The sequence below is a fragment of the Trematomus bernacchii genome, unplaced genomic scaffold (assembly GCF_902827165.1).
Source record: "Trematomus bernacchii unplaced genomic scaffold, fTreBer1.1, whole genome shotgun sequence".
NCBI lineage: Eukaryota > Metazoa > Chordata > Actinopteri > Perciformes > Nototheniidae > Trematomus > Trematomus bernacchii.
The window spans coordinates 279245-291158 of record NW_022987732.1 but is presented as its reverse complement, the minus strand read 5'-3'; the positions used below and the strand labels follow the sequence as shown (position 1 = coordinate 291158).

At 41.4% G+C, this 11914-nt stretch overlaps 1 protein-coding gene across 1 annotated transcript; it reads left to right on the top strand.

Moving 5' to 3' along the window:
- The first annotated feature begins 2007 nt into the window (after positions 1-2007).
- Positions 2008-11629, top strand: LOC117494800 (gamma-enolase-like). The gene is made up of 13 exons (XM_034145767.1): positions 2008-2129; positions 2812-2897; positions 3059-3154; positions 3278-3336; positions 4487-4556; positions 4674-4807; positions 5919-6141; positions 7516-7713; positions 8270-8346; positions 9310-9434; positions 10018-10126; positions 10843-10901; positions 11048-11629. Exons 2-13 carry the CDS (start codon positions 2813-2815, stop codon positions 11115-11117), a joined length of 1305 nt encoding a protein of 434 aa, XP_034001658.1. The 5' UTR covers positions 2008-2129; position 2812; the 3' UTR covers positions 11118-11629.
- The last annotated feature ends 285 nt before the right edge of the window (positions 11630-11914 follow it).

Below are 11914 nucleotides of genomic sequence, written 5' to 3'. Positions count from 1 at the left end.
CATATCTATTTTTAAACTCTCCCTCCAGCGTCTCGTCACCTGTCTACTTCCTGTCTTCTTTCATCCTCGTCATTAGATCTCTAAACTCCTCCGACACGGCAGCTCGTTTTGTGCATCTGTCTTCTCTTAGATGTATCCTCCTCATGCTCTCTTTGATCTGAAATGTTCTGCCTGTCTTTCCACATCGGAAGGATACAGATGTTTGTTTCCAAGTTACCTTTCAGCCTGTTATGACATTTCTCTGCAGTCATAACAGCTCTGCCTGGATTTGGCAGCAAATTAAATGTTAACAGTTTGCTGGGACAATATTTGCACACATGTCATCTTGCATTTTGTTAGCTGATGTGCACATGCACACTCGGCAACAAATGACAAGCCTTGAGTCAGGAACACAATGTTTAAAGATCACCTATCATGCAAAATCCACTTTTTAATGTCTCTTCCACGTCAACATGTGTCCCCTCTTCTTCATGTCTCTTCCACGTCAACATGTGTCCCCTCTTCTTCATGTCTCTTCTACATCAACATGTGTCCCCTCTGTGGAAAGAGACTCTGAAAGTTTTGGGAAAAAAGATTCGCTCACTTTTTGTCCTGATCCATTTATATATAAACCTGTCTGAAAATGAGCTGATCAGATTTTGGCCACTTTATGATGTCATAACGATTTGTTGGCTTGTGTAACCATTAGCCAATCAGCAACCAAGGTAACCCAAAATGTAAAAAATACACCGAAAAAAAAAGGAAATGTAATTAAAAGAATCTACTCTATGCATAAACGAAACCTCAATCATAGCTAACTATACTTACTTCAACTCCATATCTAACACCCCTCCTCCCCCCCACCCCCACAATGAATATCGACCAATCACGTTCTTGCTTGATCTGTGGGACCAGCGTTGCAGTCGGGAAGAAAAGCAAAGTGGAGCGGCAGCTCACAGCACACTTCATAAGGAGTGTGACCGGGATTTTCCTTCTGGCAGAATCTTCACAACACATCAGCCGCCCCGTTGAACAGCCTATCATGCCAGCAGCACATGAGGGCCAGAGCTTTACTCTGTGTGTGTTGCAACTTGCATATTTATTGCACTTGACGCACACACATGCATGGCGTAATTTCCACTGGGGACAGGGGGGATATGTCCACCCCACTTTTCGAAATCCCGTTTGTGTCCCCCCACTTTACAAATATGTTTATTATTATTTTTTAGCTAGGGAGAGCACACCTTTATCTATTTAATATAGTTGTAACAAATAAAGTAAGAAATCATTCCAATTTGTACTATATTGTATTTCAAAGGGGAGTGATTAGTAAAATATGCATAAATAAAAAGTAGGTAACATAAGATAAGAATAAACCAGTTTAAATGATTTTTTATTGGTTGTGATCATATTCTAAAGATGTTTGGATTATTGAAAAGTATACAGCTCTCTTTCATCTGAGTGTTGAGAGCTGTATCCTTCAATTCATGTTGTGCTCAAAGTGCTCCAGATTGATGCATGCCCCCGGACCCCCCTAGAGGAGGCGAGGTCCACCCCCAAATAAAGCAGGTTAAAATAATTAAATTGCATACATTTTCTTTTAATAAACACTGAAAACTGGTCCCACAGACCCAAACAGCACACACAGGTTAAAGGTCAGCAGATAATAATGTTAAAATGTGCTAAAAAAGTATCTCACGACTTGTTTTATTTTTTGAAAGTAGCCCTCACCCTAAAAAAGGTTGGAGACCCCTGCTCTAAAGTTACAGACAGAGAATCAGCACTTTTGAAACAGGGCTGAAACAGAGGGGATTATGGGATGCTGCAATGATCTGTTTGGTGTTTCAGCCAATCAGAGACAGGCTCTGTATTTATCTGAGACCTGTGATATATTGATGAGAAACAGTATAATAGGTGACCTTTGATGCAAAAGGGAATGTATTTTTCCTGCTTCACTCAAGCCTATGAAGTGCAAATGCTTTTATACTCCCCTCCCCTCTCTGCATCTTCCAATGACTCACACCTCCCCCTCCCCCCCTGCATGTCGTACGTTTTCTCCCCCTTCTCCTCCCACCTCCCGTCCCTCTGTCTCTCCCTCTCATTCGCCCACATCCTCTCGCTTTCTCCACCAGGCTTCCAACGCTCTGCAGGTAATGTTGAAAAAGATTGATCTATTATTTCTTCAATCCCTCCTCCTTTTCTCCTCCTCCTCTCCTCCTGCTCTGTGCTTTTTCACCGTCTCATCCCTCCATTGGTCCTCATTCTCTGTCACTGCCTGAATCAGCAGAGAAATTGAACTGGTTTGTGGTCCGGAACAGGTTGACAGTAGGTTCATAAATAGGTATGGATTATTAGCTTTTGATTTATGTGTCCTTCTCTGTGTAACGGAGGTTTATATGTGTGTGTGTGTGTGTGTGTGTGTGTGTGTGTGTGTGTGTGTGTGTGTGTGTGTGTGTGTGTGTGTGTGTGTGTGTGTGTGTGTGTGTGTGTGTGTGTGTGTGTGTGTGTGTGTGTGTGTGTGTGTGTGCTAGCATCTTTTCCACAGGCTGTCATCCCGAAGGCTGCGTCACTATCATCACAATGTTCGGCAGAGAGTGTGAAGTCCTTGTGACTGATGGAAATTGAGGCTGTTATCTTAAATGAAATGCTATTTTCGACATCGGCTATTTTCTATTTCCATCTGTCTCTTTGTACACCGAATCCCTCGCTCATCCTTTTTCTCAACAACCCTACATAAGAAGATGATTATGATACATGTTGGTGTATTAGCACTGCGTTGTCATGTATAGCACACATGTTTAAATACAGCTATTTTCTTTCTTTTTTGTGCAGGATGTCTATAGTTAATATTGTTGCCAGGGAGATCCTGGACTCCAGGGGAAACCCCACTGTGGAAGTAGATCTGCACACTAGCAAAGGTACAGACAAGTTTGTTCTGTCAGCTGAGTTTGTGCTTGACAGTGTACCTTATCTGATGTTAACTTTGAAAAACCATCATTTAAAAAAGCGTACTCCTACCTTCTCTTACCCTCCTCGACCTTTAAACCTTCGACTTACAAAGATAAAACGTCTTTTCCAGGTGTGTTCAGGGCTGGTGTTCCCAGCGGTGCGTCAACCGGCATCTACGAGGCTCTGGAGCTTCGTGATGGAGACAAAACTCGCTACAAGGGCAAAGGTGAGCACTTAAACCAAGACATGTCCTTCTGTCTCTCCTCTACTTTTGCCATGAGCATTTTAGTATGTGATTTTGAGACATGAAAGAGGACAGACTCACATATCTCTTATGTTCCTGCTCTAGGTGTAACCAAAGCTGTCGGTCACATTAATGACACCCTTGGACCGGCCCTCATCCAGTCTGTGAGTACCAGTGCAGAATATGATCAATTTAAAGGGGACAATTCATAAAAGAAACAGGCTTTCTTAAGTCCTTGTGCACATACTGTATCTGAAGTATGTGCACAAGGACTTAAGAAAGCCCAGTGAACAAAAACACATGTCAAGTTTTGAGAATGAGTATATATAACGTGTAGTTATACCCATGTTTGTACAAAGTATGGAGTTCAAACCACCCTTAGCAATAAAACTTTTTGTTGTGCTGCCTTGGTCAGAAAACATGACTCAGCAAGCAATTCAGAATTGGCCATCCTCCTTATGTCCCATGCATTGTAAGAGCCAATGACGCACATACTTGAGAGAAAATGTTCTCTTGGTATCACAGATTAATGTAGTTGTTTAATATCATTTCAATTCATATTTCCATTTTTATATAGTTTTGTATTTACTGATATTCTTGGACTATGTTAAGGCTATGATTCTGTTTACTCTTCTTCTGTTATAAAATGTGTATTATGTATACCAGGTAATAGTGCTGTTACACATCTTTTAATATGCATGTCCAAAAGGAGTTTCTTCACCATGGTATGCTAATAATATGTTGGAAGTCTTCACGTTTTTGACCGTGGTATCATGTTTTAGTTTTTCAACGCAGTTTTTTTGCATAAACTATTGAATAATCAAATCTGTAGTGGACCGGGCGGGATGTAATTTCGATGGAAATGACCTGTGACGCTGTAATTTACTTTAAATTAACCCTCGTTCAAAATTCACCTGCCTATCGTGCGTACATCGGGTCTTTAAAATGAATTAAGACTCTTTGTTAGGATTAAGATAAAAGGCAGGCTCATTAGAATGTACTGCCCCAATCTGAGTATCTTCACAAATGGATTGAGAGATATTTTTTCTTGCAAGCCAATCAGAGCAGATCGGGCATTTTTGGGTGAGTTAGCTTAAAAAGGCTCTGAAATAGAGTGCTTCAGACAGATGGTGAATGTAGCTATATTTAGACACACAGTATGAGAAAATGAATGTGTTTTTTGAACATTAAAGCATGTACACATGTTCTAATAGAAGCCCACAATAGCAGCATGACCTTGACTGAGCACGATATGTCACCTTTAAAGCATAAAATGGCATGGTGAAGTTCTCTGACATGTTGTCTCTCTCTCAGGGAATCAATGTGTTGGAGCAGGAGAAGCTGGACAACATGATGATCGAAATGGACGGCACTGAAAACAAATGTAAGCCTCGCTGGCATCTCATGTGTGGTGATAGCATGTTTGTGTTATCACGTGTTTTCCGCACCAGTGGTCCCTGCCTGCAGCACCCATGTGTTGTGTGTTGTGTTTTCTCTCCAGCTAAGTTTGGGGCCAACGCTATTCTGGGAGTATCTCTGGCCATATGCAAAGCTGGTGCAGCAGAGAAGGGAGTCCCCCTGTACCGCCACATCGCTGACCTGGCAGGAAACGAAGAGTTGGTCCTCCCAGTGCCTGTGAGTCCTCTGAGTTATTCTGAGAAAATGCAAAGGAGTGGTGCAGTGATGATGCATCTGTGTAGGCCAGGGGTGTCAAACTCAATTTAATCGCGGGCCACATCAGCATTATGGCTGCACTCAAAGCGCCGGTTGTAACTTATATATAAAATGTATATATATATAAAATAATGTATTATATTACATTATTGCCTCTGCATTGGATTATTATCGGATAGGGTAATAACTTCATAATTAACTACGTCTGAAAGCAGAAGTCTGGGGAAAATAATTGCAAGTCTCTTCAGTGAGAATGTCACAAAATGATTTAAAAAGAAAAGCTGAAAAAAAAAAGAACAGAAGTGACATTTAAAAAAAGTGACATTTAAAGAAAGAGTCAAATTCTGAGAAAAGGGCACATTCTGAGAAAAAAGGCGTATTTAGAAGAAAAAAAGTCAAATTCTGAGAAAAAAGTCTAATTTGAGATGCATTGTGGGACATGTAGTTTATGGGCAACGTGCTTCTGTAAATCATCATGTAACCGTATAATAAACATATTATATTCTTTGCAAGCTCTTGTGGGGCCACAGAAAATGAAGTCACGGGCCGGATTTGGCCCCCGGGCCTTGAGTTTGACACCGCTGGTGTAGGCTGACCACGAAGTAAGCAGTGCAAGGGGTCACTCGACATGGAGCCAATACGATTTTTCCATTGGATATTGGATTATAGCTGTAAAATAAGATCTGTGGAAAACACACGTTTATGCTACTTACATGTTTTGTTCAATCACCACAAGCTAAAGCTAATAAGCTAACAATAGGCTATAAAGGAACTACAGCCACGTGTGCGTCACCACTGCTAAACTAAAGATGGCTAACGTTTGGTGTGATGATGTTTTAGTTGTCTCATTTAGTCACTTGATAGAATACTCTCTTTTTAAGACACACGTGAACATCTCATAAGCTTGTGTTAACCACAGACCTTATTTTCACCAAAAACCATTGCCTGCGAGACAAGGGAACCCAGAAGTGCTAAAATGCTGACTCATTTCTGCATTGAGGACTCATTCCTGCACCCCTCTATTCTTACAAACACAATACAATCTCATCTGTGTTATCGGTCCCTCACTCAGGCCTTCAATGTGATCAACGGCGGCTCCCACGCTGGGAACAGGCTGGCGATGCAGGAGTTCATGGTACTTCCTGTGGGGGCGGAGTCTTTCCGTGACGCTCTGCGGATGGGGGCGGAGCTCTACCAGACCCTGAGGGACGTCATCAAGGAGAAGTACGGTCAGGATGCTACCAACGTGGGGGATGAGGGAGGGTTCGCCCCAAACATACAGGAGAACAGGGAAGGTAAGCAAAGACAAATGTTAAATATTCTCTTTTTTATTTCTTAATCGTTTAAACTTTATTAGAATTATGGCATTTTTATTACTATTATCTTTTTATTTGTATTTCTGTTGTACCTATATGTTTACTTTGTTTTATGGGGTTTTATATTTTATATTGTTGCATCGACTCAGTTGTCTTGTGTTTTATCCGTCAGAGAGATTATTTATTGTATTTTATTTGTATTATCATACATTTGACCTCCTTGTGTCTGTTAACCTGATCAAATGTTATATTTTGCTGCATGTACCTTTAAAGTTCTTAACAAATAATCTGAGGGGAATTTCTTTTTAACTTGTGATGTGTCATTTTGTAAAGCACTTTGAGCTGCATGTGTTGTATGAAAAGTGCTCTATAAATAAAGCTTTATTACTATTACCTTGAAGAGATTGTTTGGATGTTTTGAAGTGGGGCTGTATGAGGCCCTTATCCATAGTTGTCCCAACATTAGAGCATTCCTTACAATCTCTTTCCAACACTCATACGTTTATGCTGTATTTATAATAGTTACACCTTGTTGTCAAACTGCACTTTAAGACAGGGAACTGTAGCCAGGGAACTGTAGCCATTCTTATTACTTACTAAAAACCACACGACTCCTTTGACATAAATAGTAATTCTACCTCGCAGAGCACAGGAGTTTCCGGCCTCCCGCTGCCTCCATCATTTAGTTTTGTTGCTGTTGTCAGGGTTTGGTGTCTTTAAGGATTTGTTAGTATTCACCAGAGTTGTAGTCAAGTCACCAATTCACGAGTCCAAGTCGCTCTCGAGTCACCACTCTTCGAGTCCGAGTCCAAGTCCAAGTCCGAGTCACCTAGGGAGAGTCGTAGTCCGAGTCCGAGTCCAAGTCGGAGCGTCAATGTACAAGTCGAGTCCGAGTCATCGTGGGGGGAAAAATTCACGAGTCCGAGTCCAAGTCATCGTGCGCGAGAATTCACGAGTCCAAGTCCGAGTCCAAGTCCGAGTCCAAGTCATCGTGCGCGAGAATTCACGAGTCCAAGTCCAAGTCGCGTCAATCAGTGCGCGAGTCCGAGTCGAGTCACGAGTCCCGAAAATCCAGGACTCGAGTACTCCATCTCTGGTATTCCCCCAAGTCTGAAAAAACACAAATAACTAACCAATGGAGACGTCATATCTACATCAACATCGGTACATCTGCTTAGCTTCCATGCCTGTACTTCTTCCTCCTTCCCAGAAGTGGAGGTTTGGCGACCAACATCTACTGTAGGAAACAACCCCGAATTTTGATAATAATTTCCTCATACATATACTTCAAAACAAGCAAACTCCCCCCTTTAAAAGCCTGTGATTTGACATATTTCTGCTTCTCTCCGTCAGCCCTGGAGCTGATAAAGACAGCCATAGAGAAAGCGGGCTTCACAGACAAAGTGGTGATCGGGATGGACGTCGCTGCTTCAGAGTTTTTCAGCGAGGGGAAGTACGACCTGGACTTCAAGTCTCCGCCCAACGCCGCTCGCAACATCAGCGGAGAGGAGCTGGCCAGCATCTACCAGGGCTTCATCAAGGACTACCCAGGTGTGTGTTCTCATGTGTGTGTCCCGAAACAAGTCCAACATGTGTCAGACACACTCTCACAGCTGGGAATAGTTACATAGAGGGGAGAATTCATCATGGACCTTTTAAAGTAACAATATTTCTCCTGGCACAGGTCTCATGGAAACACAGCATCACTGTTAACATCTGATTGGATCTCTATCAGCAAATGGACACACTTGCTTGTTTTCTATATTTATACGCCTGCCATATTTCTGTCATCACCTTTTTATAGGGAAACTAAGTGAACAAGAGAGCTGGATGTCTCCTCTGACTCCCGGGCTGTTAAAGAGGTTTTAATTATGCGCTACAGCGAACATTTGGCAAGCAGGGACCTCCTCTGATGTGGCTCTTTACCCCGTCAATGGTGTGCTTCCTGCTTGTGTGGGTGTTTGTGTTTAATGTGAGTGCATTTCAAGGCATTATATCACCGCTGCTTAGTGCTATTGACTTGTAGGTGGGTAATAGAGATAACAAAGGGGTCTCAAAGGTTGTGTTATTAGACATTATTTTTTAAAACCATCTGTCTTTCTTTCAGTGGTGTCTATTGAGGATCCTTTCGACCAGGACGACTGGCCGGCCTGGTCAGAGTTCACAGCCTCAGTGGGAATCCAGGTACGCTTTCAATTCAATTCAATAAAGCGTTATTGTCCCAGAAGTGCAATTCTGGTGCAGCATAAAAAGAAACATGGGGGAAACGTAGTGGTACATGAGACCACAACATTTTCAAAAACAAGTAATAAGAAACATACTCTAAGGTTAAGCTCAGTGGTTACAGCTGCGGCAGACGCAGGTTCGAATCCTGCTTCGACTCTTTGACGCATGTTGTCCCCTCTATCTACCTCTTTCAACACCCTCACTCTCCAATAAAGGCTTATCGGGCCCAAAAATAATCAAAGTTTATGTTAAATTAAAAATAAATCTTAATCTTTCAATAGTTATTATTTCATTTTCTTACTATTGTATTCACTATACAACTGTATGTTAACACACAGCATACAAGTTGCTGTCTGGGTCTAGTTTAAAATGCAACTCCATTTATACATTTAATAGGGAATTCCTGCTCAATCTCTCTTTCAGCTAAGGGGTCCTTTACCTGGAAGAACATGAAGACCCCTGCATTAAAAATGACAAATAATGTTAAACATCGGTTTAAGAAAATGCCATCAGGAAATTACTTTTTTCTTTTTATCTGGGGATGAATTATTCTGGTCCTTAAAAGAGTAGAGAGAATAGTATTTGCACTTCCAACCATAACAAATTGTCAAACATGTATGGTGCAGTGGTCCAGGTATTCTGATTTCAGTGCCAGTATGTCTTTAAAAAGCTGGATTCTGCCATGTCCATACTGAAACTCAATAGTGTATTTTATTGACCTTCCTCGCCCTGAGTTTACAGTGCAGGCTGATCTATACGTGTAATCAGTGGAGCTCCCAATGTGCTGTCATTGGAATATAACTTGATTTACACACGTAGGCCGACAACAGACTTCCTGGGCAGCGTGGACCTGATGCTATCTCTGTGAGGAGCAACGTGCACTTTAATCTGTCGGTAACTGTGTTTTTATAAACCGTGCAGGTGGTGGGAGACGATCTGACCGTCACTAACCCCCGCAGGATCCAGAGAGCCGTCGACGACAAGGCCTGCAACTGCCTGCTGCTCAAAGTCAACCAGATCGGCTCCGTCACCGAGGCCATCAAGGCGTGAGTGTGTGTGTGTGTGTGTGTGTGTGTGCGTGTGTGCGTGCGTGCGTGTGTGTGTTTGATGCATAGACAAAGACACACATCTTTTTCTTCTTGAACTGATTCTACATTAGCATCACTTCAGTCACATGCTTTTATCACATGGCAATACTTATGTTGTTGCATTTTGATTTGATTTGATTTGATTAAATATTAATCCATATAGTCAAGCTACAAGAAAACAAGGTTAGATGAAATGGGAGGTCAGAATAGAGCTTATTAAAAAAGAAAACTAAGAGTTATTGGTCAAAAACATCAAATCTTATGGCGAAATAAGTACAAACTTTATGTCAGATAAGTCTCAAAACAATCATTTCCAGTCTCAAAGTACCACTTTAACAAAGCCATGTACAAGGGCTGAAATAATAATATTGCAATACCACACAATTAAAAGACCATGAAAGGAACTCTTATATTATAATAAATGAATATATCACAATACAATTTACTATAACCTTATATAAACATTTCAAGTATGCAATGTATATGCCTGCCATTAGAGAGCATGCATCACATATTTGTATGTATTTATTCTGCCTCTCAGGTGTAAGCTGGCTCAGGAGAACGGCTGGGGAGTGATGGTGAGTCATCGCTCAGGAGAAACAGAGGACACCTTTATAGCTGACCTGGTGGTCGGTCTCTGCACTGGACAGGTAACACACACACACACACACACACACACACACACACACACACACACACACACACACACACACACACACACACACACACACACACACACACACACACACACACACACACACACACACACACACACACACACACACACAGTGTCATTGCATTTCATTTCATTATTTCGTCTTCGTCACATTACGTTAATGACACAATATAAAACTAAACAATGCAACAGCACAGTTTGGAAAACAAGACAACACAAAAAAACAATAAGACTTGTGCAAGAATGCTAAAGTAGCTCAAGAAAAATGTAATGTAATAAAAAAGAAATGGAAGGATGACATTGCCTTTTTAGCAATTTAAGCTATATCACAAAATAACTATGCACTGTGTTTCTGAAATGACTGTAAGTCCACAGAACACCAACATTCAATATTGTCAATCGGATCTTAAGTAAAACAAACCAAACATTCGCTGATTACAGCAAAAAAATGCTGGTACTAGAAAAGGCTGCTTCTCTATGTACAGTGAATACTTTTGGTCTAGAAATGTTAATGACATTTTAGAAATAGCTGCCATTATTTTTGACATTTTACATCCGTGATTTATTCAAAAGCTGTGGAAATATCACTTGATGGTTAAAATGAGTGTTTCTTGCTTTCCAAATACCAAGGGTTTGTAACGACTGTACCTGTTACTCTGTGTGATTCTTGATATTTGTTTCTACCTCCAGATCAAGACTGGAGCTCCCTGTAGATCAGAGCGTCTGGCCAAATACAATCAGCTCATGAGGTGAATATTCAATTATTAGCTTCATGCCACTTTAATATCTCTGTTCTTCTTCCTTTTCACGTTGTTTCTACCTATTCTTCTCCTTCACATTCATCTGCCTGCTCTTAATTTCTCTCCTTTTTCCTCCTCTGTCTTCCTCCTCTCAGGATTGAGGAACAGTTGGGTGACCAGGCTCGCTTTGCTGGGCACAACTTTCGCAACCCCACTGCCCTTTGAGTGCCATTAGCGTTAGCACACAAGCTAATTAGCACGCTCAACATATCAATCACACTTCATTTCCCTGACGGGCACATAGTAATGAAATGATCACATTTGTTTCCGCAGAGCTTTAACCTCACTAAGACACGATTAAAAGCATTAAGACTAATCATTTTCAAATAACTGAAATGCACTGTAGCTACAGTATATTGACCATACGCTTCAGCAAGTGGTTGACTTTAATTGACTGCAGCCAGTTGCAGCAAATCCTGAACAAAGCCTGGAGGAGAGAAATCAGTGTTTCACCTCCTGGCAGCGAGCACTTTCCCTGATGCACTCGTTAGTTTCTTTCTCTTCCCTGATCTCTCAGTCACTGCAGATGTGTTTTGATCTTTTGAGCCCTGATGTTTCCACTCCCTGTTCCTCATGTCGTTTCTAATGTGAACCTTCAGCAGCTTGCTACACAATTGTATCTCACTTTGTCTGGTTATACTCAATAAAGAAATGGAAACATATTCATTTGAACCAAAGATGTTTGTGCGATTGTTTATTAAAGTGGAGGCTCTGCTGTGTCATTTGTTCTTCTTACTTAAAGGGGCCCTATTATGCTAATTCTAAGGTTCATATTTGTATTTAGTGTATCTACTGTGACAACGTTCCATGCTTTAAAGGTAGGGTAGGTAAGAATGGAGAAACCAGCTCGAGTGCGCTAGAATTTGAAAGTATGCAGCCGAAAAAAATCTGCCCCTTCCTTCAGACTTCCTTACAGAGCCCCTCCTCCAACACACACGAACGCACACATGACCAATGAGGGC

Excerpts from the sequence above, each read along its gene's own strand:
- LOC117494800 (XM_034145767.1), top strand. The coding sequence starts at position 2,813 with ATGTCTATAGTTAATATTGTTGCCAGGGAGATCCTGGACTCCAGGGGA. Across the intron at positions 8,347-9,309 it reads CAGCCTCAGTGGGAATCCAG|GTGGTGGGAGACGATCTGAC; the intron begins GTACGCTTTCAA and ends TAAACCGTGCAG. Across the intron at positions 10,127-10,842 it reads TCGGTCTCTGCACTGGACAG|ATCAAGACTGGAGCTCCCTG; the intron begins GTAACACACACA and ends TTCTACCTCCAG.